General features: G+C 38.3%; 1 protein-coding gene across 5 annotated transcripts in view; it reads left to right on the top strand.

Moving 5' to 3' along the window:
- LOC124143006 (thrombospondin type-1 domain-containing protein 7A-like) overlaps positions 1–24,487 on the top strand; it is a 428,609-nt gene that overhangs the window by 385,288 nt on the left and 18,834 nt on the right. For all 5 annotated transcript variants that reach the window (XM_048382587.1, XM_048382586.1, XM_048382583.1 and 2 more), the window contains 2 exons: positions 13,485–13,691; positions 14,354–14,444. In XM_048382587.1, coding sequence (XP_048238544.1) covers positions 13,485–13,691; positions 14,354–14,444 — 298 coding nt within the window. The remainder of the gene's footprint in view (positions 1–13,484; positions 13,692–14,353; positions 14,445–24,487) is intronic.

Genomic DNA, 24,487 nt, shown 5'->3' with positions numbered 1-24,487 from the left:
TAGTTGTGTGTGAGTGAGTGATTGGGTGGATGTTGTTTTTCATCAAAGGGAATAAATCACAGGATGGATTGTCGTGAGAGCAGAAACAAAAGTTTGAGATCAGTTTGAAGTAGCAACATTGCATATGTATCTTGCATGAAATTTTTTTACCCAGATATCTTAAATCCCTCCTAGCAGGGTACAGGTGGCCCAGTGGTCCATGCTGTCACAACTTGCGTGTAGCTACATCTCTGCATCTTGTAAATAATCAAATCTGAACCGGACAAACCATTGGCTGATATCATGAGCAACAATCATTGCCAGACTCAACTTGTCCAGTGATATCAATAAATAGAAGCACAAAAACCTTTCCATAATCATAGGAAATATCTGCTGAAACCTGAGTCCATTGTATTATATCATAAGCATATGCTTATGAATCATTATGAAATAGTGACGATACCAGGTGTTCGTGAAAAGGTGAGCATTTACTGCCCCACTGGTGGCACCCATCACAAACACATGCAAAGGCAAGGCAAGTGTTCACCAGAACAAACATGGGAACATATGGTACACATATGAGTAAAATCCTTCTTCTGTCAGCATGATCTTCATCCCAAATGAAGTATACATGAATTCAAAAAACAGAAAAAAACCTGATGAAACTGTTTATGAATAGATCACAGAACATCAGTGATAACATCAGGTGAGGTGATATCATGTAAACATGTCCTGCTCTACCAGCTGCACACACTCACACAGAATAGGTCTTCAGCAACCAATGCTTGCCGTAAAAGGCGACTATGCTTGCCGTAAAAGCAACTATGCTTGTCGTAAAAGGCGACTAACGGGATCGGCCGGTCAGGCTTGCTGACTTGGTTGATGCATGTCATCAATCCCAATTGCGTGGATCGATGCTCATGATATTAATCACTGGATTGTCTGGTCCAGACTCGATTATTTACAAACCGCCGTCATATAGCTGGAATATTGCTGAGTGCGGCGTAAAACAACCAACCAACCAACCAACCAACTTTTTTACATGGCAAATTTAAATCAGAACCAGCCCGCAGCATTGGAGTCTGAGCCTAGTTCAACACTAATGTACAGTTATTTCAGGAGCGTTTACAGGTAATAAATAATCAGTAATATGTCGCTGCACAAGAGGACAGTTATTAATCAAGCCATTGGAAACCAAATAGAACCTTTGAAACAAGTTAGCACAATTGCACAGTGATTTCTATCCTGTCTCAAAAGATGTTTATCTTTTTCTAAACACAAGATTAATGGCTCACAACTCTCAACATGAAATGAGAAATGAATGCTTTAAAAGATATATTGTGTAATTCCAGCAGGCCAGAGGATCCCATGAGAACAATAAACTAGCATTTTGGAAATAAGATTCACGTCTTAAGTGATGTTATTCAGCAGATCTGGGTTAGGAACTGATTAGGAATGAATTGTTCCCATCTTACTCGGATGTAATGCAACATGCTACAGAAATCTTGACTCACTCAGGCTCAAGTACATCAATTCACACACGACTTTCAGAACAACCAATCTTCCAGATTTTAATTTCAGCATATTTTTTATTTTCTTGTAGAGCAAATGTACAAAGGTGCATGAACTCAGGGACAAAGATATGCTGTTGAACATTTTATTTTTAAAAATATTTTCTTGTTGCACCTTCAGGTTTTTTACTCCTTTTGATTAGATTTACAGTGTTTGTCAACATGCAGCATGAAGCGTGGCGCCTCAGATTACCATAGCGCCTGGTTCAATGGTGACACAGCTTATATGGAACTTGTTTCGCCCTGATTATGTTACTAGGTTTGTCAGCACCATACCCGTGCTCGTGGGTTTTCACCGTAGTGGTAAACGTCTGAGACCTGCATCACTTCGGGCTTTCCTCCTACATTAAGCTGACACGCCGTGATGTAACTGGAATACTCTTAAAAGCAGTTGTTTAACTGTTAAACCCAACTCACTCACTCACTTATATGGAACTACTTTGACTCTCCCAGTGCTCATCTCCCCCACTGGAGCAATAAGCTTGAAGTGGTTGTGGCTATATGTTATATATATCCTACCCAGATCTTTTACTAATTTTGTATTCAAATATTGTCACGACAACCTGCTGCATCCCCTTGATGGTGAATATGACAAAGTTATGCAATAATACACGAGGCGGTCGTTAGTTACATGCATGAAGTAACTGCTTGTTCAATGTCACATGGTACGCCATAATAGTCCAGTCTCAATTTTGTCCCATGAATTGTACCCACTATTGAATTTAATACTATGACAATTTTTACCAATAAAACACACTACTGACAAACAGTGGTAATAAAATTAATGAATGTTATTTGTTGCTTGACGAGAGCAGACTAGAATGGGAGTCTGTAGTCTAATGAACACCTTTGCCTGTTATTGTACAGTATTGGCGCCGACTTAACACATAGTCCACAAGGCTTACAAAGGCCTGCGTGTGTCTGTGTGTCTGGCAATCGACACTGCAGGCCGTGGTCCGTCACGGCAAGTCTTTATTACAGGATGGAATTTCTCATTTCCTTCAGTTACAATGGTTTTCAGTTTTTTATTCTTTTTATATTCTCAATTGAATTTGATAACACAGATGGAGATCGTTTATGACTATTAATATCCTTGTTTGAATACCACGCACGTTCCATTGTCCGGGCCAAGCATGTGTTGGAGCTGGTGATACAGTTCAGACCCAGCAGGGGGACACACTTGTCAGCCAGACCAAACAGTTTGGCAGCATTTCATTTATAGATTTGTGTCCAATAACATGGTGTTATATCAGGTGAAATAAAGCCAAAAATTGGATTAAGGAATGTAGTTATTTTGTAACCATTACATCATTTTCTGTATTCACTCCACTGAATTTCGGTCCTTTATAAGTTATCTGCATGATTTCCACTCACAGCATGTGACTTTGTTGTATCTGTGCCTTACAGGATCCCAGTGTTAATCAGGGGTGGATCTGAGTGGAAGGCTGGGATGTGTGTGAGTGTGCGTGTCAATTTTGGGATGTGTCAGTCAGAGTGGATCTGAGTGGAAGTGTGGGACGTGGGGGGATATGTGTGTGTGTGTGAGTGTGCCTGCGTGCGTGCTTGCGTGCGTGCGTGCGTGTGTGCGTGTCAATGTGGGGATGTGTCAGTCAGGGGTGGATCTGAGTGGAAGGGTGGGACGTGGGGGGATATGTGTGTGTGTGAGTGTGCGTGTGTGTGTCAATGTGGGGATGTGTCAGTCAGTGGTGGATCTGAGTGGAAGGGTGGGACGTGTGTGAGTGTGCATGTGTGTGTCAATGTGAGGATGTGTCAATGTGGGGATGGGGGGTGGATAAGAAGGGGGATGTGTGTGTAATGAGTGCACCCCATAATAAATGTACCTGAATTATCAAAACAGAGAGCATCAACCACTTTGAATCTTGAGCCAACCTTTACGATTCACCTGCACCCCTCCCCACCAAAAGTAATAAGTTGGAGGTAGAATATAAATTTGGTTAGAACTGGTTTCTTTCAAAGCAATGTGAAACAAACCCCACACACTCATTCCCTCTTTTGAAAAATTGTATACTTAAACCCTAATTTGGTCAATTGTTACTTTAGTACATATTATATTTAAATTTGTTCATCGTCCAACTGACTATGTCCATGATCTAAATGAATAATAAGAACAGGTTGGTAACATGAATATGTTGTGTGGAGACCAGTGTCAACACCTTAAGTCGTTTTGTTTGTTTGTTTGTTGTTAACACCGCACTCAGCAATATTCCAGCTATATGAATAAAAGTCTGTAAATAATCAAGTCTGAACCAGACAGTCCAGTTATTGACTTCATGAGCATCGATCTATGCAATTGCGATATGATGACATGCATCAACCAAGACAGCGAGTCTGACCACCCGATCCCATTAGTCACCTCTTACGACAAGCACAGTCGCCTTTTACAACAAGCATGGGTTGCTGAAGACCTATTCTACCCCGGATCTTCACAGGTCACCTTGAGTCGTGATTGTCTCCGTTCCAGACTTATTTTCATCCTCATCCCAGTAACAGACTACTAAGTACATCTGATCTCCATCACAGAAAGTAGGCCAAGAGATTCACCTCAATGCTGGAAATATGGGACAGGCTGTATATATTCCCAATAAGAGCAGGGCACTCAACATTTTAGATTCGTTTGTCTAAAAACTGTTTGTGTTTTGCCTGCGCATGAGACAGGTTGTTGGATTAACTTCAGCATGAGGCTGTGTGCAAGGAGTGGGTCATTTGAAACCTTTGAAGCATCAGGAATCAAAGACCAAAATGATTAAAAATAATTATGCATTCCAATGTATTCCAAATAAAAATAGTTTGTTTTGTTTTTTTGTTGTTTTTTTTAAAAACGCTTTAAAAGTAATTGTTCTCTTGGGTGAATTATGATTGAGTGGGATGTTTATTAAGTGTTTGTTAATTTGAATGTTAAGTAGTGAGTGAGTGAGTGAGTGAGTGAGTGAGTATGGTTTTACGCCGCTTTTAGCAATATTCCAGCAATATCACGGCAGGGGAATGTTAAGTAGGATGGGTGATTTGATTTGAATCCAGATATATTAAGCTCACTCACTCACTCACTCACTCACTCACTCACCATATTAAGCTCACTCACTCACTCACTCACTCACCATTGGAAGATCCAGAGGTGGGGGGGTCCAGACCTCTCCATTTTGTATAAATGAAATATGATGTGTTTGAGACATTGATATTATTTATTTGCAAACAGATATATGTTTCTTCTTTATGAAGTGATGTGAAGGATCAAAGCTATTTGGATGGGATCAGTGAAAGGCTTCAGCAAACAACTGTGTATAGATATATTGATGTAAATGTACCAATGTACACTCTCTCACTTTTCAGGGAGTTAAACTTGTAACAAAATATCATTTTGTGTCACAAAATCAACATCTAACCACAAAAAGTAAAGGCCAAGATTCTGACAAGCAATAACCAGTTGATAAGTAATGAACTTGCTGTCAGCTAAAGTTTCTGAAAGTTGTTTTGGGGAGCAGAGTTTAAAGTGTTAGTTACCATGTCAAACTGAGGTCTCCATTTTGACAAGTTTCCATGCACTAATTTCCCATCAACTACCACTATACATGACTGACACACTTCTCACTGCAGACACAAAATCAATCTGTAAATCCATCTTGTGCTCCCAGCAGGGCAATACTCTACATACACTTCCCAAGGAGGTGATAGAATATACATGCCTTCCACCATTACATAATAACTTTGCATGAGCAAACTGGTGCTAAACCAAACAGGTCTGCAAGAGGCCCTTTTCCTCAAGTGAAGATTTGGCGTCTTTGAATAACAACTGGAATGTGGTACCGTAAGGACCTGCCACTATATCATGGCCTGGGCAACAAACATGGCTGATGAAACATGGTGACTGTTAGAATGTCTGTACACAGTACCAGTGAAGATACGGGTGGAATACATCTTCAGCAACCCATGCTTGTCTCCCTTTCATGAAGATCTGGGTTAAATAGGTCTTCAGCAACCCATGCTTGTCTCACTTTCATGAAGATCTGGGTTAGAATAGGTCTTCAGCAACCAATACTTGTCTCCCTTTCATGAAGATCTGGGTTAGAATAGGTCTTCAGCAACCAATACTTGTCTCCCTTTCATGATGATCTGGGTTAGAATAGGTCTTCAGCAACCAATGCTTGTCTCCCTTTCATGAAGATCTGGGTTAGAATTGCTCTTCAGCAACCTATACTTGTCTCCCTTTCATGAAGATCTGGGTTAGAATAGGTCCTCAGCAACCAATACTTGTCTCCCTTTCATGAAGACCTTGGTTAGAATTGGTCTTCAGCAACCCATGCTTGTCTCCCTTTCATGAAGATCTGGGTTAGAATAGGTCTTCAGCAACCAATACTTGTCTCCCTTTCATGAAGATCTGGGTTAGAATAGGTCTTCAGCAACCAATACTTGTCTCCCTTTCATGAAGATCTGTGTTAGAATTAGTCCTCAGCAACCAATACTTGTCTCCCTTTCATGAAGACCTTGGTTAGAATTGGTCTTCAGCAACCCATGCTTGTCTCCCTTTCATGAAGATCTGGGTTAGAATAGGTCTTCAGCAACCAATACTTGTCTCCCTTTCATGAAGATCTGGGTTAGAATAGGTCTTCAGCAACCAATACTTGTCTCCCTTTCATGAAGATCTGTGTTAGAATTAGTCCTCAGCAACCAATACTTGTCTCCCTTTCATGAAGATCTGGGTTAGAATAGGTCTTCAGCAACCCATGCTTGTCTCCCTTTCCCTTTCATGAAGACCTGGGTTAGAATAGGTCTTCAGCAACCAATACTTGTCTCCCTTTCATGAAGACCTTGGTTAGAATTAGTCCTCAGCAACCAATACTTGTCTCCCTTTCATGAAGACCTTGGTTAGAATAGGTCTTCAGCAACCCATGCTTGTCTCCCTTTCATGAAGATCTGGGTTAGAATAGGTCTTCAGCAACCAATACTTGTCTCCCTTTCATGAAGATCTGTGTTAGAATTAGTCCTCAGCAACCAATACTTGTCTCCCTTTCATGAAGACCTTGGTTAGAATTGGTCTTCAGCAACCAATGCTTGTCTCCCTTTCACGAAGACCAGCAACTCATTGATACACTCACAGGTAACACAAGGATACACAATAAATCTATCATTCTCATTGTATCCTGTTGCACAGGATGCCAGTGGCTTAGCCACTGCAATATGCTGTGCAGAGTTGCATCCCTTATTTGTATCTGGATCCACTGATCATGGTTTCCCAAACCCAGATCCTATATGGTTATGATTGCTGGTTTGCCAATGATTGTATGCTTTCACCGAAGTAGTAAATGTCTACAACATATGTCAATCAATCCTCCCTCCAATACTTACTTCATTGCACTCTAGAGGCGCTTTCAGATTATACCTTTTTAAATTAACCGTTTCATCCAGTCAAATTTATCCACATTTGAAGTTACATAGTTGAAAATTATTGAACGACTTATAAAAGCAAGTGAGTATTTTGGGGGTTTCAAATTGGGGGATGAACAATTTGCAATCAATCCATTATGGTCTGAGGCAGCTATTTGTTGTGTCAAATTAATCAAGTCAGTATCCATCAATAGTGAAGTCAAGAAAACACTGGTTAGAGGGTCTTGAAAAGATAGTTATGTTAAATAATGTAGTGTTTCAAAAAAGGTTTCAGCAAAATGACAGCCAATTGAGCACCTGATATGTAAGGTCATACAGTGACTGCATGTAATTAAGGAAGTTCCAGTCTGAGGAATTATGAAGTGTGTGGGAGAACATGGAAGACGTCTGGCTATGATAGGTCAGTTTGTGTCTTGAGACACCGATGCCTGACATGCCGTATTCCCTCTATCTCGAGCCCAGGCCAAATTAACTTTCATGTCCGTTTAGACCTGGCCCACATTGGAGGTTAGCTCTTATTGTTACCGTTGTACCTCTGAAGACGTTGACAACAATGGGTGCCTTGGTTTTATAGACTTATAATACTATAGTGAATAATCATTAACTGTAGCTCACCCTATAAGAGACCTGGCCTTAAGTAGAGGCTGGCCCTTACCGGTAATAGAGGAACTATGGTAACTGAAGCATCCTTTCAGAGTCCTGATGAGGCCATGCTTCAGTCCCTGTCTGTCACTTATGTATTAGGTTCAGTGTTACTCAGTCCGCTCTATGAAGGCCAGCCAGTAATCTGCTTCCTGTGCCAGACATTCAGACCTGTCATTCCGACCTGTCATGTCTTGTTCATTCTGTTACATGTTTTCTTGGTCACTTTGCAATTTGTATCGTTTGCATGATGGTCAAAAGAAAAGACTAAGAAACTGTAGTTACTATTTTAACTTAAATTTCATATTTATATAAAAGACAGGGTTATGAAATATTTATGTTTTTAAAGATTTTGTATGGAGTTGGAACCAGGGGTCCGGAAAATTTAAAATCCCAATCGGACATTTGCATTTGGGCCACGCGTATTTTAGGACGACTTTTCACACACATTACAAGTTGTTACGTGTTCATAATATGATGAATTATGAATTGTTTCAATTTAAATTGTTTAATTCACCGGACAATTAATAACAAATAATATCATTTTAGATATACATGGAAAACATACGTTTGTTTCTGTTATAATAACGATCTGTTAACATAGTGAATGGTCTAATTAATATTCATGAGTGGAACCATTTTTTACATTTTCTTCTCCCTAAACACAAAAAAACCGGTTGAAGTCAATTCTTAAATATGCTGCATTTGTTTTCCAGAACCTCAAAGTGATGCCTTTAAGTGCTTGAACATTTCCAGGTTTAGGACTCTCCCAGAATTGTTGGGTTTTGCACAATCCTCCCATTGAACCTGTCATGTTTTGACCTCTAGCTGCAAATATGCCCATAAACCCTAAATAATGGAACTTTTATTACCTTTGAAATTTAGACCCTAGAAGGACCCATGACCCATGAGGTGGTCTCACCACAGGCCGGGGTACGGTTAGACTGAAGAATGGGTTGGGTCCTCGGGTCCTTGTTTTCACATATTGACCTTGTCAAGAGCAATCATTTGTTTTATTATACTGAAATATATAAGTATTATACTATACTGTCTTCTGTTTCATTACAGTAACTTAGCTGTGAACCATAACATGTTCGTACTAGACACCATCTTGTTTTCTAGCAAACGAGTCAATATTCATCATGTAACATGTCAATACTGATCATGTGACGAATCAATATTTGAGGTCAGTGTCAGTCACATGATTTCGGGGTCTTCTTTGAAGTTTATTGTTTCGTCGTGTATGGATTAACCAATGGCATTGCAAGATTCTTAATAGAGGTATAACAAAGAAACATAAACCTGTTTAACGGTTCAATTCCTTTCAGAAATTACTAATACAGTATGTAAATTGTGCTGTAATGAGTGGGTGATGTGCAGGAAAAGAAAACATCAATCTTTTTGGCTTATGATTTTTGAAGGCTGATTCTTGGATTTCCACCAGGAGTTCAGTCAGTGTGTATCACTGTAGACTGTCATGTGACTACTTCTCGACCAATCAGGGGACAAGGTTGGCTTAGTTGCCTAAGGCACCATAATTCAGTTGTGATAATAATTAATGGGTGAAATTCAGTTTCATAATGACCTGAGCTTTTAAAATATTAATTGAAAAATAAGATACTCTGGTTAAATGGCAATTAAAGGGAACAAAAATTTACTTATTGAATTTGGTTATTGTCAAAACAAAGTCATAGACATTAAAAACATGATAAACAATATTTTGAGTGAATGATTATACTGTTTATCAGTGACGGTATGGTATAACAGTCATTACTATGCCTCAAAGTGAGATTGACCAATCAGAGGAGAACTACTGACCCACATGAGCCGTATACCATCAGTAAAAATCCAAGATGGTTGTTACTGACCTAATATGAGACCATATACCGCCGTCAGTAACAGCCATCTTGGATTTTCCAACACCCACTCCTCATTTTCACAAGAACATTCTGGTATAGAAGTTCGTTATTTGACGTTATTTTGTGTTTTAATATAATTAATTGTGATGTGCAGAGACATTCATTTTTAAAGAAACTACGTTCGTGGCTTTATAGCTAAAATTATAGAGAGAAAAAGCTCACAACAGAGGTCACTGATTTACAAATAGCAACGTCATAGAACATAATATAGGATGACGTCACAAACAAAACATGTGACTCCAATGATGTCACACAGCAATAGATAGAATAGATAGCAGCCCGTCGTTAGGGATAAGCTGACTGCTATCAAGTTACAGCAGAGACCATATAATAGAGGGACGGCCCTCCCCAACAGTTTATCATAAACCATCAGCGCTACGGTCTGGCATGTAACTGATACACCCCGACACCCTGCTGTTAACCTCTCTGTACCGCTGCAGATGCGCAATAGATGCGCAGACATTCACGACTGACCATTCTGGTAACCACGTAAACAATATTATATAATATCCGGGGCTAGAGTTAATTCCCTTAGCCGAGATTTCTCCGACTACGACCAGCGACAATCCAATAAAAGGACGTCTCTTAGCGGATCACAAAGATTTTCCTGGTCTAAATAGAATGACAGTGATGTTACCGCTACCAAGCCGTTGGTAAATACCTCCCAAAATGATTCACTCAAAGAAAAAGATAGGAAATGAAAATATGACGTCTGTCCACAAGCGTAAGTTTTCGAGGGCGTGTGAAGAAAAAGCCGTTCCGATATCAAAAGTATTTTATAACGCATTCTGTTTGTTTTAAAAATCAGTTAATATATCTCATTTTATGCTGCAATTGTTAACTATTATAAATAAACAAATATACCAAATCTACTACGAACGCCACAGAAAACTACGATCCGGTAAATTGCACAGGAACTCAGGAAGTGTAAATAAAACTCATCCAGAAGCAGGGAAGACACTTGTAACATATCACCATATTCCCGATGTTCACAAAATATGTCTCCATATTAACTTCATATCTTATAATAAGTCCAGACTAGATTTACTTGCAAAAATGCATGATCACCGACTGGTGTAAATGCTTTACTATTAGCTAGAAAAAAACAACGCCATATTAATGTTTTTATTTCATGTAAATTCGCTACTATTTTATAATGCTAATAGTTCCAATGAATGAGAAATACACATTAAACTACGAGCGTTGTTAAATGAATTTTCGATGTGTCCGACAATGGGCTTCGAAAGAATCAAACGTTATTGGTTAATGCCAGTTTGGGGCTAGCAGTGATAAAGGGGTTTGCCGGAGCGAGGTAAGTTTTTTTTCAAAGGGAGGCTACTGTTAAAGTCCAAATATTCCGATATTACCCGATTAGATTGATATTTCAGCATACAAATAATTAGGTACTTCAGGTATAACAATATAGCTTCAACGAGCATGGTACCAGATATGTACTAGTATATCGTAAACTGTAGTAACGTTTGTTGTTTTCAAAATTCTTTCATCATAGTTTTCTATATCTGATCAATGAAAAACAAACTTTAAACTCTAACCTGGAACAAAGCATGCAACTACACATGTATTACTATTAAAACAAAACAAAACATCACAAACTCTGACAAATATGTAAATGTATTTTTCACAGAAAAGGACAATAGACCATCTATATATTTTACTGAATGACACCTTCGACCTTGTTGTCTGGAACTTCTCTCCCGACGACTGCCGATATAATCCTTCTTCTTTCTTGGCATTTACAAAGCAAATGATTATTTTATTATACAAATATTTCATGTAACGGATTTTTATTTTTGTATGATGTTTTCATAGTTGTGTAAATACACAAAGTAAGTAGTATATTTACATTATTATGATTGGGTTTAGGCCAATATCATTTTGCTCATAATCAATATTTACACGGCATAAAATAAATAATTGATTAAATGTAGTCATGATTTATACAGACAAAATCTACAGAAGATAACAAATATGTAGTATTGTAGTATGTAGTATATGCGCGATATGTGATAAGGCCTAACTGAAACAAAGTTAAACTTACGAAGAAATGGCGAAGCAATGGTAAAAAAAAATACGCGTTTTACAAAAACAATTCTAATATCATACAATATAAGTCACTTTGTAGAATGTTTCAAAGGATATATGCGGATGATAATCACAGACAAAATGCATGTTATGTCGTCTGCTATATGGTAATTTAACTTAAAATATGTGACGTAAAATATGGCCTTGCGCCAAAAATCATACCAAAAAAACTACCGATCGTACCTAAATAACGTTGGTACCAAGCCATAGGGGAAATCGTGATGAATGTAAAACTATTAAATTCAGGACCGATAATAGGAACACATTCGTCTGAAAGCATGCGAAAATTAGGAGTTGTGATGTAATTATTTCGGATTAATTCAGATTTAGTCCCATTTCTGGAGTCAAAATCTGAAATTTCGGATCCGCCCTAAATTTGTTAATGGCACTAAGCCAATTTTTAACATATCTCCTTTTTATACACCTACGTAACCAAGGACTTTCATTGCGAATTAGAGGCCGTTATTGAAAATCAAAATCTGCACTTTTGCCGATTTTACATGTGCGCCATTTTGTTCTCTCGGACAAAGACAAAGCGTGATCACAGTCATCAAATACAGTGACAACGACATGCTTTAGGGCACCAACAAATCTCAGTTGTAATGTTAACAATGTTAAGAAATACATGAGTGTAATTATGTATTGTGAAATATATCTTTTGCATGGGAAAACAAGGCAACAACGATGACTGCAGTGAACGCGTTTCTGCTCGCTTCCGGACAGGCTGCGCAGTACAAGCCGTAGCACTGATGGTTTCGCGCATAGGCTAGAGGGCCGTCCCTCTATTATATGGTCTCTGGTTACAGTTGACTGCAGATTCCTGTTAAAATTGATAGAATTATAATAAAACTGCCCGCATGTTATAACACGTGTTTAAACGTTCACATTTAGTGCATTATATATTCCATTGTTAACGTTTGTGTTTACATAAGAGAATTGTATCAGAAACATATGTACTGATACTGTCATTTATGCTGATTGTAAGTGTCAAGTTTTCACTTTGACATGACATGTGCGATGAAGATACCAAATAATGTAAACTTTTTGGCATAATAAATTTGTTATGGTGTCTTTAGTGGCTGTATATGGAGTCATAATAGGTTAGCCTCTATACAATGGTATACAATGGTATAAAACTCATTCCAACCCCAAATGCAGTAATTCTGCATATTTGCATTATTTTGGCAATGGTATAAGTCTTGTAATGGACCAACCACTTGATAATCCGGGGTGAGGTGGGGACTGAGATTTTGTGTTGAAACTGGATATTTGTTCAGCTACAGGAGCAAAACCAGATATATATTTAATTAAACTTATGAGCCTAAATATTATTTTTGAAAAAACACCTTGTAACAATGTATTTAATGGAGAGAAAAAAACACCCCTCAGAATATTAAACAGTTGATTCCTAATAAAAGAAATCCAGTTTTAATTCTCTAAACAAGTTTGTGAGTAATGGTGATCCTGAAATTATAGAAACGTTGGAAACCCCTGAAACCCACCCTCCCTTACTAACAGACCAGCATGAAGTGGAGGTGACCTCCCTAACTATCAGACCAGCATGAAGTGGAGGTGACCTCCCTTACTAACAGACCAGCATGAAGTGGAGGTGACCTCCCTTACTAACAGACCAGCATGAAGTGGAGGTGACCTCCCTTACTAACAGACCAGCATGAAGTGGAGGTGACCTCCCTTACTAACAGACCAGCATGAAGTGGAGGTGACAAGAGACGACTCTTCAAGCTGCTGGAAGGTTTCAGTGGAAATGTAGGAGTGCATAACATTAGGATCATTTTTTTAGTCCAACTCAACCTGTCACTGATACAGAGATAAGCTGTCGCATATTTTGATTTCAATATTGATTTTCCAGGTGCATGTGATGAAAGACTAGAACCGCCACAGGTACTCAAATGCCAGCCACCCTGCCTGGCAGACAAGTCGGAGTGTAGCGATACCAACGTGTGCCGGTGTCGCGGGGAGCTGGAGGCGCTGTACCACCCGGATGGCACAATTGAACTCTGTGTAATGGACAAGAATCAAACCACAACGATCCTCACCACTTCTGTCACTCTGCCAGGTAAGTTGGAGAATCAACAAGGCTTCATATGCTGTGAAAATATATAAAAATACATATATCTTTTATAAACTTATGTTGATAACTTATGTGCATAGCGTTGGCAAAGTTGCGTTTCTTTGTTTATTACTATGTATTTATTAAATGTGTTTTTTCAGACAGTGCCAGGGGAGAATTCAGGATTTTAAATAAGGGGGGTTCCGCTTGGGCCATTTGTAACTTCAGTGGGAGGGGAGGATTCCACCCAAAAGCTTTCCCCAAAAGACACCAACGCTATATGGAAATCAAAGTGGACACAATTTATGGACAACAACTTCTATATTTACTGTTATTTAGTTGTTATCCATAACTTGTGTCTACTTTGTCATCCGTCAACTACTAAGTAATGCCTATCAAACAATTTATATGGAAACTATAATTATTTTTACTTTATCAACTAAATCAACATGTTATCATGGTAGGCTATGCACATATAAAAAGTCATCAGATGTGAAAAAAGGAGGGAAGGCGACCAGATAACATTTTTATCCTGTCTTGTGACCCAACAAACTTAACATTTTTACTGCACCATTCCCAAAGTATATAACTTTGTCAAGGAACACAACGAGATAAACATGTTATTTGACAAGAAGAAAATAACACCTATGGTATTATTGTGTTCTCAGCGGATGGCGCCAGCAATATCTGGATGTATGCTGTGATCGCAGTGGGCACCATCTTTGTCATCTCCGTGGCAGCTGCGCTGTACAACATGTGGTGAGTCCCATCTTCATTGCTTATTGATAGATCACCGCTGCAAGGCTACGTTACTCATAAATCATATCCTTTCAAAATCAATATTTTGAAGGTAAAATACTAAAACCTTCGTGTCCCATTGGTGTAGGCTTCTGGTGTCAGAGGGATGATGTGGCAGACTGATCTTACAGTTGATAACAGCTTAGCTGTACAAGTTGCAGGTTTCACTCACTAGAGTGAGTGAGTGAATTGGGTTTTTGACGCCGCTTTGAAAGGTGTTTCAGTTATGTCATGTCTTGTCAGCTTCGTGTAAGAGAAAATCCTGAAGTGATCAGGTCTTATAGATTTGCTGCTTTGATGAAATCCATGGGTACAGGGGTTATGTGGACTATGGGGATATGGGATTCAAACTCTCTGCACAAGAACTGAGGATGAGATGTCTGCAACTGTTTGAACTGGGGTTTAATTGTAAGCTATCAGCTTTCAGTCACGGTGTGCCTGGTCTGGACTTGAACATATACAGGCTGCCATGATACAGCTTGAATATTGCAGACTTTGCATAAGACAAAATTCTCTCACGGACTTGATACAGATGGCTGGTGTTGGAATCCTACATCAGGTCATAATTAATTATCTCACCTTTCATTAAAATACCAGCTTCTGACTGGTTATGGAGCAAGCAATTATTTTCCATGCAGCTTGCTGAGGTAGGCCACTCATGTAGCTGAGAAATCAATTGTAACACACCTTATGTAATTTGCCATAAGTTTATCAGAATGCATTAGGGAAAGGGAAGTAACTCAGTTTATTTTCATCATCTGCCAGCTGTAAAATTGACTGAATCAAAGCTGTTTACTCAGTGAAATTTCCAACACATTTTCCCGGTCTATATGAATGAATGTTGATGAGATAAATTCATTGAGCCTCTGTATAAGCTCACACACAGAGTACAGCACACCATATACCCCAAGAGATCGGTTGACAACTTACATTGTGAGATTTACATCTTCTCCTGCCTCCGTCCCCAACGCCCCGCAGAGCATCATGATAGCACCCCATCTGCTGATGAAGCAACGGTGCTGTGTTGAAGTCTTTCTGTACTTACCGTCATACACCCTACTTCGTCCAAACAAACACCCAAGGCTCATTTTAAGATGACTATCGTGTCTAAGATATGACACTGAAGAAATAAGCCACTGTCACTCTCTGTGATTAGAGGGTGCTGGCCATGTTATTGGCTCCAGGGCTCAGATGAAATTGAATTTTGAGGACCAAACCAACATGACCCTCTTGTTCTCAAACTCGGGATATGAATGATGATCTGTCATGCCACAGGGTGTGGGGGGTCAATTTTATTTACCGTATTTGACGTAATAAGCGCCCACAGCGATATTTGCTAATATATTGGCTAGTGAACAATCCCAATTAGCACCCCTTCCAATTGAAGACTTATTTATGCACCCTTAATTATGGGCAATTAAATTCTGGAAAAATACATCTGTCGTATATAAACATTTTAGGCTGTCAGCATAAACCACAAAATATAATTTTCAACTCTGATTTTTTAACCAAAATAGTATTTTAATTAGAGCCCCCTTTTTCTAATTTTGTGAGAGCCCTGGCCGCTTATTGCGTCGAATACGGTATTAACAAGATATGTTTATTTCAATTACTCTGAATGATGCATTCACATCCAACAACCGTGCCGTCTCTGGTTCATCCACTGTTTTAGGTTAGTGCTGAAGCGAGCCCGAAGGTGTAGCTGATGTGGCTAAACACTGACTTTATGTCAAACACAGTACAAAAAGCTTTTATTTTGACAGTTTATGTCTTTAGGTTATTGATATTGCTGCAGTTGTTTTTCATCGTTGTATAATAGCCTTCTCCCTCACTCACGCATTGTGTGCTGAGATACTGATATCACATCCGTTTACTCTCTGTGGTCATTTCAATTTTTTAATATTTCTGATGTTCTAAAGTATTCCACATACTTTCTGCAGAAAAATACTTCACAAAAAAATAGCTTTTCTGTCCTAATTCTTATTGTTTGATAAATAAATTTCAAGTAATTCTGAGATGTTTGATTGGCTAACAAAACAATATTTTTACATGTACCAAAAATTATTAAAGCCATGCCCTAACTACGGGTTCCTGATTTGCTGATAATAGACGGACAGCGCTTGTGTTTCATTATTACACTATATGATGTCACTGATTTTGTAATGTCTACGGGGTTTTTTTTTGTGTTGATAATTTTTGACGTATCTATACTCACTGCCAAAAGAAACATGGATCATAGATACATATAGAGACTTATGTACGTTAAGAAGAGATGTTTCCAATGTAGACCAATTAATGACAAAACTAACAATCAGACTAGTGTTACCACAGAGTATCTTTATTCTTTTCATGATATGCTGCACATGATTTCCAAAATTTACACCCTAATCTTGCACGAGTCAAATGGCGCGATTTGTCATACCAGTAACCATGGAGACCAGGGTGAGACCAGGTTTCAGCAGCACAGGCCACCATGACATAGCTGGAATTATGCTGACTCTAGCACTAAATGTCCACTCACTCACTCACTCCATGGTTAATGAGCTAGCCCAGTGGGTAAAGTGTTTGCTGAAGACATGATGATACTCCACAGGCGTACAAAAGGCGAACCTCATTGTTGGTGTGCCCTGATGTTATGTAATTTAAAACTTTCTAAAAGGATTTTAAGAGCCAGTTATATTTTGTATTTTGTTCATTTTTAAGTTATATTTTGTCTGTTTTAGTTTAGTTCAAGGTTTTATGACTTTAGTCAACATGTTAAGCTCAAGAGGTTAGACATGATCTTGTAACTCTTCACAAGTGAACAGTGGTCTGATAAAAATTGTCTGATGAAACTTGTCTGATGATCTGATATTAGGCTATGTTGGGCATTGACAGTAAGACCAGCTTATTTTCTAATACAAGACCATTTTCAGATAATAATATGTTTGGAGTCAAGTTTTAATGTGGTAGGCCCTCAGAGGACATTTTCAGTGTTTAAAATGTTTTATAAAAATGATATTACATATCAAGAAGAAAATTCAATTCCTTGTATACATAGAAAAAGTATTTCATTTTATGATTTAAAATGTTGTATAAAAATGGTATTGCATTTGAAGAAGAAAATGGAATTCCTGTTATAGAAAAAGAATGTACTTTCTGATTGTCCTTCAAGATTACTTACGTAAAGTTCATCTGATTCTGCTAATGGTGCTGGAACTTCAAGCTGGTTTAATTCTGTAACGTGATCATCTAGAAGCCACAAAATGTATATGTCATCCTTTCCAATGTTTGTTGAGTTGTTATAGGTCATGGACCTAAAGGACATTGTCACCAAAGCATATTAATGACAGTCCAATCTACTGAATTATATCCCACCATGCTGTGTGATAATAGAGAGTTGTTATGGAAAGGGAAAGGCAACAAAAATCAATATTGTGCTTACTGCATGCATGATCTTCAAGATTGACATAGGAGAAGGAGCAAAGATGGGAAGGGCAGAGGGATTTAAATTACCATTTTGGGGGGGATGTTTTGAATAATACCGGGCAGTTGATGGGCCAGTAGGCTCCCTGTTACCAAGTGGTGGGTTGCACAGGAGCTACTAGGATCATGGGTTCAATCCCAGATTCTGATGATGAGCGCCATGTATTTGTGGTGCACCAAGTGGTAATTCTATCCTCTTCACGCACTTCACACACTATGGTAGAACAGGAACATCTGCAGACAAATATGTAATAAAGCAAACAAAAGACTTTAAAAAACAATTCTCCAGCAATATCAAGTACTCCTATTCAGGTAGTTTGTTGATGAAGACATTTTCAATGTGTGGCCGATCTCTACAGTAGTTAGTTGACAAGGACATTCTCTGTGTATGTGGCCGATCTCTACAGTTGTTTGTTGACAAGTACATTCTCAGTGTGTGGCCGATCTCTACAGCAAAGAAACAGGATGTTGTAGCCTTGTGCTTTTCTTCTTAATTATTTCATATAATATGGGGGAATTAGGGGGAATTCCAGATGCCAATGAATTTCCATAAGTCCCCAAATCAGATGAAATTTGTTTGTGAATGTGTTAATTCGATTTTATCAAAAAAGATAAACTGACCCCTAAATATTCTTGAAAAAAATTGTTTTATACAGATTGATGAAAAAGAAAGAGTTGCTTGCCACTAAAATAACATTGTTGCAAGGTGTTTCCCCCCCCCCCCCCCCCCCCCCAAAAAGGCTCTTAGTTTTAAATTAAAAAAATATCTGGTATTGTAGCTGTAGCTGAAAAACTATATAATCTCGATACAAGGACCCAGCCCCCTGGAATATGATTTGGTCGAGGTTCCTTAAAGGGGCACTGATCTAACGCAATTCCCTGGACTGGTTGTTAACTTTGTTATTGTTTTTTCCCCGTGAGTACCCGGATGATACGCAACGCAACTGAGCGTGACCAGAGACTGGGCTACCGTCTGCAAGGACAGCTAAATAAACTTAGAGGCTGGAGGCAATATTTGTTTTACGCATTTTTGAACAATGATTGGTTAACTGTGATCTATAAAGATTTCGACAAAGGGCGCATGTTAATTAATTTCTTCAGCCTAAACAAACAGACAAAAAGAACGGCGGAGCTCATCGGATGTCGTCATTTGGAAATACTCCAGATAGTTATAGTTTAATAATAAAAAAAGTATCCATGCAGTGAATTGCGGATTGCGTCGATAATATGATTACTACTCCCTCGTTGTCATCCACGTCTTCTGGTATAACCCTACACTTGTGTATTTGTCGTCATTCACTTGATGCTCAGTTAATGAATTTATTACAGGTACAATTATTGGTAGCACCACTTAGATTACCTGACAAAGGGTCCCACTTGGCATTTATTGTGTCTGGGGTAATTATTCAATCTAAATCCAGGTTTGAAGTGAGGTGAAATGTTTGTTATGTAATATGCACGTGGCAGCCCAGCAAGAGGTGAATGATCAGTTGATTTACTTTTTTTGTAAATCAACGGATCGTTCCTAGTCATCAAAGGATTAACAGAAAATACATTGATTGATTAGTCACTGTTATCTTGCACAGGGGATATATGTCAAAAGTGAGTGTTTACATGTCGAGGTTTACTAAAACAAAGGGAATACACTCATATCATGGCGTAAAGTGCCGATGTAAAAACAACATACTTTGTTCAAAGGGTTAACTGATAATACGTTGATTGATTGCTCATTGTTATCTATCACTCAATGTATTTTTTAGGAACCGTGGACGTTATGACAATAGTTGTCACGTGGGCTTTCTTAGCCGAGCCTTGAGACTTAACACCTATGTGAAACACCTAAAACAATCTATGTGATCAGTTGAGAAACGAACACGGGTTATAACATCCCGAAACGATATATATCTTTTAAAATATTTGATTGTAGATTCACTAAAATTGATTAAGACGATCAAAAGGGCCTAAAAACATCACAACAGATTATTATGTAGGATTAGAAGCCATACAACATAGAAATGTACTTTTCAACGTAACATTTTCAGTCTCTTGGTGATGACATTAAACATCAACATGTTTGGAATTCGTTATTATAATAATGCAGATGGAAATGTTTTTCAGTCACTTTGTAAAATAACTGAATATTTAGGCGTTTAATAAATTTGAAAATGTTACACATTTTGACAGTAAAAAAATATACACACTATAAAAAAGCAATGCTCAGGTGAAATATTTACTTTGTGTTGCAAGTCAAAACAGTGTAAACGAAAATCGCAAAATTACCAAGCAAGTGACTTATCAAAACTTCGTCACCATTACCGATGCTACCAACAAAGATACCTACATTTCCTTATAATCTCGAAAACTGTATTTCCATACGCCCTTATTACTACCGATAAAAGTGACTAATGCGCTTACGAATGGCGCAGCAGAGGTCACGAACTTGTCTAGATTTCTGCTATACATCCGGGTACTCACTTGGAAAAAACAATAACGAAGGCAACAACCAGTCCCGGGGAATTGCTTTAGATCAGTGCCCCTTTAAGTGTGTGACCGCCTCTGTGGTCTAGTGGTAGAGCGTCCGCCCGGAGAGCGGAAGGTCCGGGGTTTGATCCCCGACCGCGTCATACCAAAAGACGTTAAAAGATGGTACTTGTTGTTACCCTGTCTGGCGCTCGGCATTAAGGGGCTAAAACAAGGACTGGTCGGCTCGGAGTCAGTATACTGAGTGGGGTATTCATGTTAAACTGCAGCATGGTATCTCAGTGACTATAAATCGGCATCAGTGTATAAACATCATATCACAACATGTACAGTCAGATGAAGTGTATCAACATCATATCACAACATGTACAGTCAGATGAAGTGTATAAACATCATATCACAGCATGTACAGTCAGATGAAGTGTATCAACCTCATATCACAACATGTACAGTCAGATGAAGTGTATAAACATCATATCACAACATGTACAGTCAGATGAAGTGTATCAACATCATATCACAGCATGTACAGTCAGATGAAGTGTATAAACATCATATCACAGCATGTACAGTCAGATGAAGTGTATAAACATCATATCACAACATGTACAGTCAGATGAAGTGTATAAAAATCTTATCACAGCATGTACAGTCAGATGAAGTGTATAAACATCATATCACAGCATGTACAGTCAGATGAAGTGTATAAACATCATATCACAGCATGTACAGTCAGATGAAGTGTATAAACATCATATCACAACATGTACAGTCAGATTACACAGTAAGGTTTTGTGTATAATCATCACAACATACACAGTCAGGTGGTATAAATGTAAGCAAGGTTTTACTCTAGAGTATAGTATAGGATAGGATTAAATACACTGGTAGGGGTTCAAATTCACAAGGGAGAATCATCCTGACACTAGAGAATTTCAGCCCCCGGATAAAAAATAGTGTAGCATAATATTCACTCTTACATAAACATCATATCACAACATACACAGTCAGGTGTTGTGTATAAAACGTCATATCACAACATACACAGTCAGGTGTTGTGTATAAACGTCATATCACAACATACACAGTCAGGTGTTGTGTATAAACGTCATATCACAACATACACAATCAGGTGTTGTGTATAAACGTCATATCACAACATACACAATCAGGTGTTGTGTAAAAAACGTCATATCACAACATACACAGTCAGGTGTTGTGTATAAACGTCATATCACAACATACACAGTCAGGTGTTGTGTAAAAAACGTCATATCACAACATACACAGTCAGGTGTTGTGTATAAACGTCATATCACAACATACACAGTCAGGTGTTGTGTATAAACGTCATATCACAACATACACAATCAGGTGTTGTGTATAAACGTCATATCACAACATACACAATCAGGTGTTGTGTATAAACGTCATATCATGCCAAGCATCTTTTCCACTATAATCATGTCCTTGGAAAATATTTTATAATGTGACTGGTATATATGTAATTATAAGTGTTTCTTCTTGCGAGTATACTTGCACCTCTGATAAAATTAAAACAATAAGTATAACAGCCAATTATCTGGGGCTGGGACAGGTAACTTGGGTACTCGAGTCGGGTCGGATAGATACAGAAAAGGACCTGGATACCCACAGGACTACCCGGACCCATGGTTTGTCATGTGATATATTGTTTAATGACAAAAATAATCAAGAACTCTATGGTTCCACTACAAGTCACTAGTGTCCACATTTCTTTCTGACTATGCATCCATTCCTTCTGACTTTTATATGTTTGAATAAAGATAAAACTTCAGTCAACTTCAGTGTATGACCAGATCGTTTTATACGTGTATCTAAATACATTTTGACCAGGGCTACGGTCAAACTATTCCTAATCGGACATTTAGGACCTATCTCTATAGACCAACATGGAGTGACACAGTTTTCCCAGACAACTGGACAACACGTAACCAGGTCGATTTTTTGTTGAAGCAGTAGCGTTCTCTTGTCATGCCAAGGCCCAGGGACGATTCCCTCCCATGGGTGAAGCTGTTGTCTCATGCCCCCTGCTGTGATGTATTGAGAATATTGCTGTACTCACTGATTGTGTCATCATACCAAGGTTGTCCCATCCATTTTTAAACATGGCCACCATGACGGCCATATTGCAAATGTTATTTTTGGCCATAAAAGCCATTTCTGCATGTATCATTATGCAATCTGATATGCAGCAGGTATGAGGTTTTCAGTACAACAAATAATATGTTCTTCGGTTTGGTTTGATTTTTTGAAAACCTACGACCTTTGATTTTTATGTACCCGTTTTTCTAGTGTTACTGCATTTTCAACATCTCTTTTGAAACTACAAGGTCTATGAAGTTGCGTGAATGATTTTTGCTATGGTGTCCCTTAAAATTGCTGACAGAATTTTTATATGATATTAAAAAAGCCTGCACTGAAGCCATATTTAGAAACACATTAATGGTTATTATTATGCCATCCCTGCGGCTGCTGTTGCTTAAGCATCAAGGGAAGGGACCTACAGCACTTCAAAGAAGGATTTTTTTCTTCTAACTGACAACTTAAAAGGAACCATGTGACTCCCCATAACCCTTGCACTGACCTTTGCAATTGAAAGACCTTTACACTTCTACCATTCTCTTATATATATTCTATATTCTCCTCTGATACCGCTTCACTGATGAAGCTAGAGTTTGGAATGCAGGTTCCTTCTTATGAATACATCTGATCATTTTCAAATCACTGTGCTTTAATTGCTATTCATTTGGGTTAAAAATCAAATTTTAAACAAATCTAAAAAATCTTCTTTTTTAAAAAAAACATAGGGCACAGGGCTTAACTTTGGGTAAATGGGAATGACTAGGAGAAGATCAAGGTTTCACTATTTGCTCTCAATCAACATTATTTTTCTAGAACTTTAGCACACATATTTCTTTATCTCAAAAAAGATGTTTGGTCAAAGGAATCTGATATGATTGAAATGTCATAACATTATTTAATCACGATCAACAGTCTCTTTGTACAATCCTATTTTTATCTTGAAAATAGTCCATGTTTCAAGTGCAATGCTTTCCTCGCTTTCACTCTATATCATATTGGGACAGTACAAAAACAAAAATCGATGAATCTAAAGTTAGTTATCTGTCTGTCAGATAGCTACAGATTGGCCATAAAGTCTTCCCAGTGAATGATGGCACAACTGGTTGCAGCAATTGGTTGGCTGTGGGAAAACACGACAAAATGTGACATTCTGCATCCCTGTAACTTGAATGAAGAAGTAGTTTTGACACAATGGAAATTCATCATAATTTTTCAATCAATGTCTTTGATTTTATTGTTGTTCCTCATATCTGAGAAAATCTGAATTGCTGATTCATCATTACAGTTCTCGATGAAATATTTGTATTTTGATAACAAGTGTTTTCTGTCAAACTATTCATTTCAATGAGGATTTTAGTGTTTAGATTTTAATGTAGCATGTAAATGAATATCGCCAAGATGCCGAAGGATGACAAACAGAATTTACTGTTATGTTAAATGATTCCGAGGAGATTGTGAAAGTGCATTTTGGGCATCAGTGACAGAAGCATTGTCAATCGACTGATTGATGAGAGAACTTCTAATGGCCCCTACCTTGGCGCCCAACGTGAGGCTGAGCTTGTTCATATTAAATTTGAACAAAATAAGCCTCAGTACCCTACTATGCGGCCCGGGACGTGCCTTCTGTTGACGGGGGAGTATGTAGCAGGGCGTGGAGTCATCCTACAGATGACATCCTTACCTTGTCAGCTTGCTGACGGGGTTAACCTCTTTGGTCATGTGGACAAGGCGTCCGACCTCTGATCAGAAGGTCCGTGGTTCGAATCCCATCATGGGACTCGGAAATTTTATGGCCGCCACAATTGCATCAGCATCTTCATGGGTGGAGACATATTCTTGTTGTACTCAATTCTATGTTTAGCTCACAACCATGTGGGGCTTTCCCTTTTGTTATATTTTGTATAAGTTTTGTAGAGATGTTATGATGGCCTAAT

Source organism: Haliotis rufescens, unplaced genomic scaffold, assembly GCF_023055435.1.
Source record: "Haliotis rufescens isolate VD_foot unplaced genomic scaffold, xgHalRufe1.0.p SCAF_4, whole genome shotgun sequence".
Lineage (NCBI taxonomy): Eukaryota > Metazoa > Mollusca > Gastropoda > Lepetellida > Haliotidae > Haliotis > Haliotis rufescens.
Note: the sequence above shows the minus strand (reverse complement) of the source record. Positions and strands in the feature narration are given on the sequence as shown.